At 38.3% G+C, this 6,057-nt stretch overlaps 1 protein-coding gene across 2 annotated transcripts; it reads right to left on the bottom strand.

Annotated features, from left to right (window-relative positions):
* Window positions 1-1,922: 1,922 nt before the first annotated feature.
* On the bottom strand, window positions 1,923-5,221 carry LOC102414590 (olfactory receptor 11H6-like). 2 transcript variants are annotated; one of them, XM_044925535.1, is made up of 2 exons: window positions 4,271-5,221; window positions 1,923-1,940 (listed from the first exon to the last, which is right to left on the bottom strand). In XM_044925535.1, the coding sequence occupies exons 1-2, from the start codon at window positions 5,195-5,197 to the stop codon at window positions 1,923-1,925; spliced, it is 945 nt and encodes a 314-aa protein (XP_044781470.1). In that variant the 5' UTR covers window positions 5,198-5,221. The 2 variants fall into 2 exon arrangements, with proteins under 2 accessions (XP_044781470.1, XP_006041798.3); XM_006041736.3 differs by lacking the exon at window positions 1,923-1,940 and having other exon boundaries at window positions 4,244-5,221.
* Between the last annotated feature and the right edge of the window lie 836 nt (window positions 5,222-6,057).

The following is a 6,057-nucleotide window of genomic DNA, read 5'->3' as shown; positions in this document are numbered from 1 at the left end:
TTCTTGTTTCTTGAGGAAGGCTATAAACTTCCCTTTTAGAACTGCTTTTGATATAACCCATTACTTTTGGAAAGTTGTGTTTCCATTTTCACTTGTCTTGAGGTATTTTCTGATTTCCTCTTTGATTTCAACATTATCCCATTCAATTTTTAGTAGCATTTTGCTTAGGCTACATGTGTTTGTTCTTTTCTGATTTTTCTCCTTGTAGTTAATTTCTAGTTTCATACTGCTGTGGTCAGAAGAAAAAGCTTGATAAAATTCCTATCTTCCTATATTTGTTGAATATTATTTTGTAACCTAGTATGTGATCTATTCTAGAGAATATTCCATGTGCATTTGAAAAGAATGTGCATTTTGCTGTTTTGGGATGTATTGTTCTGCAGACATTAATTAAGTCCAACTGGCCTGTTGTGTCATTTAAGACCCGTAATTGATTTCTATCTGGAATATCTGTCTATTGATGTCAGTGGGGTGTTAAAGTCCCCTATACTATTATTGTACTTTTGTCCATTTTTTCTTTTATGTCTGTTAGTATTTGATTTATATATTTAGGTGCTATTGTACTGGGTATGTATATGTTAGCAAGTGTAATATCCTCTTCTTGTATTGATCCCTTTATCATTATACTTTTCTTTTTAAAATTTTTTTTAAACTTAACTTTTAAAAGTTGAAGTGTAGGTGACTTACAATGTTGTGCCAATCTCTGCTGTACAGCAAAGTGACTCAGTTATACACAAACAGGATTTTTAGATATTCTTTTCCATTATGGTTTATCCATTATGGTTTATATTGAAGACAGTTCTCTGTGTTACACAGTAAGACCTTATTTTTTATCCATTCTATATATAATAGTTTATATTTGTTAATTCCAGGTTCTTCCCTCCCTCACCTCTTTCCTCCTTGACAAATACAAATGTAGTCTCTATGTCTGTCAGTCTCTTTCTGTTTTGTTAAGTTCATTTTTGCCATATTTTAGATTCCACATATAATTGATATCATATAGTATTTGTCTTTCTCTTTCTGAATTCTTCACTTAGTATGATAATTTCTAGCTCTATCCATGTTGTTGCAAGTGGTATATAAAGCCCTGCTTTGTCTTTTGTTATAGCCTTCCTTTTAAAGTTTATTTTGTCTAAGTATTGTCACTCTTGCCTTCCCTTTTTTCGATTTGCATGAAATATTTTTTCTTATTCCTTCCCTTTCACTCTGTGTGTGTCTTTGGCCCTGAACTGAGTCTCTTATAAGCAGCATATTGAAGGGTCTTGTTTTGTTCCAATCAGCCACTCAACGTCTTTAATCAGAGTATCAAGCCAAATGCAACAATGTGTAAAAAGGGTCATGCACCATGGTCAAGTTGGGTTTATTCACGAAGGGTTACAGAGATGGTTCAACGTATGCAAATCAATCAATGTGATAAGACACATTAACAAAAGGAAGGATAAAAGTCACATGATCATCTCAAAACACACATATAAACATTGACAAAATTCAGCATGCGTTCATGATAAAAACTCTCATCAAAGTGGCTATAAATCTTAACATAATAAAGGCCATTTATGACAAATCCACAGTTATATAATATCCAATGGTGAAAAGCTGAGCCTTCTTGCTAAATTCAGGAAAAGACAAGATTGCCCTCTTTCATCACTTCTGTTTAATAATATTGGAAGTCCTAGCTACAGTAAAAAGACAAGAAAAATAAATAAAACAATATTGTAAAGTAATTAGCTTCCAATTAAAAATAAATAAATTAATTAATTAAAAAAAGAAAAGAAGTAAAACATCCAAATTGGAAAGGAAGATATAAAAATGTAACTATTTGTAGATGACATGATACTCCATAAAGAACCCTAAAGACTCTACCCAAAAACTTACAGCTGTAAATGATTTCAGTAAGGTTGCAGGACATAATACTCAGGAATCTATTGAATTTCTATATACTAAAAATGAACTATCAGGAAGAGAAAGTACAAAACAATCCCATTTAAAATTGCATCAACACTCCCCCAAAACACTAGGAATATATTTAATCAAGGAGATAAAAGGCCTATACTCTGAAAACTGTAAAACATTAGTGAAGGAAACTGAAGATAATACAAATAAATGGAAAGATATCCCATGCTCTTGGATTGGAAGAATTGATACTGTTAAAATGGCCATACTACCCAAAGCAATCTACAGATTTAATGCAGCTCCTATCAAAATACTCATGACATTCTTTCATAGAAGTAAAACAAATAATTATAAAATTCATATCGTGCCACAAAAGACCTTGAATTGCCAAAGCAATCTTGAGAGAAAATAACAAACCTGGAGGTATAACCCTCCCAGACTTCAGTCTATACTATAAAGCTACAGCAATCAAAATGGCATATTATTGGCAGCATAAAAATAGACACATAGATTAACAGAACAGACCAGAAAGCCCAAAAATAAACCTGCACACAAACTGTCAATTAACCTATGACAAAGGAAGCAAGAACAAGTGGTGCTGGGAAAACTGGACAGCCACCTATAAAAGCGGGAGATTAGAACATTCTCTCATACAATATGCAAAAATAAACTAAAAATGGTTAAAATCTAAAAGTAAGAATGGAAACCATAAAACTCAAGGAAAAGAACAAGGCAGAATGCTGATGTAAATTGTAGCAGTATTTTCCTGGATCAATCTTTTAAGGCAGAAGAAATAAAAGCAAAAATAAATAAACGGGGGTGGGGGGGTGGGGGAATGGTACTCTGAGGACAGCAAAGAAATATTGCTAACCTGGGTCACTCCAAAGGCCAGTACAATGCCAGAATAGTTTTTCATATTCTTTTTTTTTTCTATGCATTTTTTTGTTGTTGGTTTAGTCATTAAGTCAGTCTGACTCTTGTGACACCATGGACTGTAGTCTGCCAGACTTCTCTGTCCATGGGATTCTCTAGGCAAGAATACTGGAGTGGATTCCCATCTTCTTCTCCAGGGGATCTTCCTGACCCAGGAATCAAACCCGGGTCTCCTGCATTGCACCAGATTCTTTACTGACTGAGCTATGAGGGAAGCCCCTTTTCTATGCATAATCTCTTCAAAAAAGCATGTACAAATCATTCAAAAGAGATTGCCCTATCTTGGATATAAACATTTTTTTTTTTGGCAAAGCAGTGATTATTATATTTGGGTTATAACATGTCTTATTAAAGGTATAACCCTCCCAGACTTCAGTATATACTGCCAAGCTACAGTAATCAAAGCAGCATATTATTGGCAGAAGAATAGATACATAGATTAATGGAACAAAATAGAAGGCCCAGAAATAAACCCACACACCTTGGTCAATTAACCTATGACAAAGAGGGAAGAATATACAGTGGATAAAAAAACTGGTTGTTCAACAAGTGGTGCTGGTAAAACTGGACAGCCAGCTATAAAAGAGTGATTCAGTTTGACTGATTTGCACTAAAGTGGCTTTTGAAAAGAAAAGGGATGTGTGTGTGTGTGTGTGGTCTCACTCTGTGTTATCACAGAATTTTGTTGTTGTTGTTATTTAGACACTAAGTCATGTCCAACTCTTGTGACTCCATGGACTGTAACCATGTTCCTTTGTCCATGGGATTTTCCAGGCAAAAATGGAGTGGGTTGCCATTTCCTTCTCCAGGGGATCTTCTGAACCCAGAGACTGAACCTGTGTCTCCTGCATTGGCAGGTGAATTCTTTACCACTGAGCCACCTGGGAAGCCCATTAAAGAGTTTAGAAATTCCTAAATTTGAGGGTTCTTAACCCTCTCTGTATATTACAGTATCCCAGAGGACTTTTCAAAATACCTGTGTCTTGGTCCTAATACCCCTATTTCAGAGTCAGTTAGTTGAGAACCACTGCTCGGTTGGAGGTAGATGTCAATAGAAAGTGTTACATGTGGTTGTGATTATTGTGAGCCTTTTCAGAGATCAATGATTTTCCAACTTTAATTTGCATAGTGTCAGTTTTAGGATTTAGAAGGCGGTGGCACCCCACTCCAGTACTCTTGCCTGGAAAATCCCATGGATGGAGGGGCCTGGTAGGCTGCAGTCCATGGGGTTGCGAAGAGTCGGACATGACTGAGCGACTTCACTTTCACTCTTCACTTTCATGAATTGGAGAAGGAAATGGCAGCCCACTCCAGTGTTCTTGCCTGGAGAATCTCAGGGACGGGGGAACCTGGTGGGCTGCCATTTATGGGGTCACGCAGAGTCGGACACGACTGAAGCAACTTAGCAGTAGCAGTGGCAGCAGTTTTAGGAACCTCCTACAACTTTTTTCAAAGCACCTTTCATTTCTTTATTCTGGAGGCTATAGATCATGGGGTTGAAAAAGGGGGTCAAAACTGAGTAGAACAAAGTTGTGAACTTCTGCATGCCCTCTGCTTGTCCTGACCCTGGACTCACATATGTCATCATGACAGAACCATAGAATAGAAACACAACAACCAGATGTGAGGAGCAGGTGGAGAAGGCCTTCTTCCGGCCAGCCACCGAAGGCACCTGCATTACAACCCTCAGCACCAGGGTGTAGGATCCAGCAATGTAGAAAAAGGTGGCAAAGATAAGGAGGGAGCTCATGGTACCACATATGAGAACAGTCCCTGGGACTGGGACACATGCTGAAGCCAGGGCCAACAGAGGACCCAGGTCACACAGAAAGTCATCAATCACATTTGGGCCACAAAACGGTAGCTGAGTAACGAGTACCACTGGGATCAGAAACCAGAGGAAACCGTACACCCAGCAAAAGATGACCAGGCTGCTGCAGAACTTAGTAGTCATGACGGTGGGGTAGTGCAGAGGGCGGCAGATTGCCAGGAAACGGTCATAGGCCATGATGGAGAGAAATAAGCATTCCGTTGTGCCCAGTGAGAAGAAGAAGTACAACTGGAGGAGACACCGAGCAAAGGAGATGGTTTTGGTTTGGGAGAAGAAGTTGGCCAGCATATTGGGCACATCAGAGTTGACATAGCAGATCTCCAGGAAGGAGAAGTTGGCCAGAAGAAAGTACATTGGGGTGTGGAGCCGGCGGTCCCAACGCACTGCACACATGATGGCCATATTTCCAAGGAGGGTCAGGATGTAAGTTATAAAGAATATGGAAAAGAGGAAGATCTCTATTTCCCAGCGGCAAGGGAAGCCCAAGAGGATGAACTCACTCACAACGTGGGAAATATTTCTGACCTTTGACATCATCATTTCTGTCCATTCTGTGAGGATTGGAGCAGAAATTACATTTACAAAGAGAACTATGTCTCCTGATTCCTCCTCAGGAGATGAGCACATTTTCCTGAGGGTAAGGGAGAGGACTAGACCAATAGTTTCTATTTTTGATTGGATAGTCCAACAATACAGTTGTTGAGTGTACTCTTCTATATATGACTATTTGCTTTTAAACTATCAACAAACCACTGTCAATAAATATAGTAAATATTGGTAAAGATTTTGAAAAAAAAGTTTTCTTAGAATTAAAATAAAAATAGAATTTCAGATATTTCCTTTCTGCATCTCTCATTGGGTTGCTTGATGCACTGAACTTTAGAGAACATTGATCTAGACAGTACAGATGGGTGTCTGCATGTGTGCTAAGTTGCTTCAGTCGTGTCTGACCCCTTGCGACCCCATGGACTGCAGCCCACCAGGCTCCCCTGTCCATGGGATTCTCCAGGCAAGAACACTGGAGTGGGTCGCCATTTTCTTCTCCAGATGGGTGTCTGGCTAATGCTAAATTAATGTATAAACTTTGACATGGGCAATTTAATTGTAAAAAACTAGAATTGACAGATTTACTGAATAAAAGAGTAATATCAACTAAGTGCCTTAAAGGAGAGAATGTGAGGCTTTACCCCTCATACGTGTGGCTGACACAGAGCACAGTGGTATTATAATCTCTTTTGCTCTAGGAACTCATGCAGGCTTAAGTTCTTTGGCTTTTTGGGGCAGTAACTTTATACTTTTGACTTTTATTGAATTTTCATTATACTAAAGACCCTAGAGTTTTATTCATAGAACTTAAAACAAGTGTGGCCCCATTTAGTGCTTGCGTCATTGAGTTTTTG

The sequence above is a fragment of the Bubalus bubalis genome, chromosome 11, assembly GCF_019923935.1.
Source record: "Bubalus bubalis isolate 160015118507 breed Murrah chromosome 11, NDDB_SH_1, whole genome shotgun sequence".
Taxonomy (NCBI): domain Eukaryota; kingdom Metazoa; phylum Chordata; class Mammalia; order Artiodactyla; family Bovidae; genus Bubalus; species Bubalus bubalis.
The sequence above is the reverse complement of the archived record's forward strand: the minus strand, read 5'-3'. Positions and strand labels throughout refer to the sequence as shown.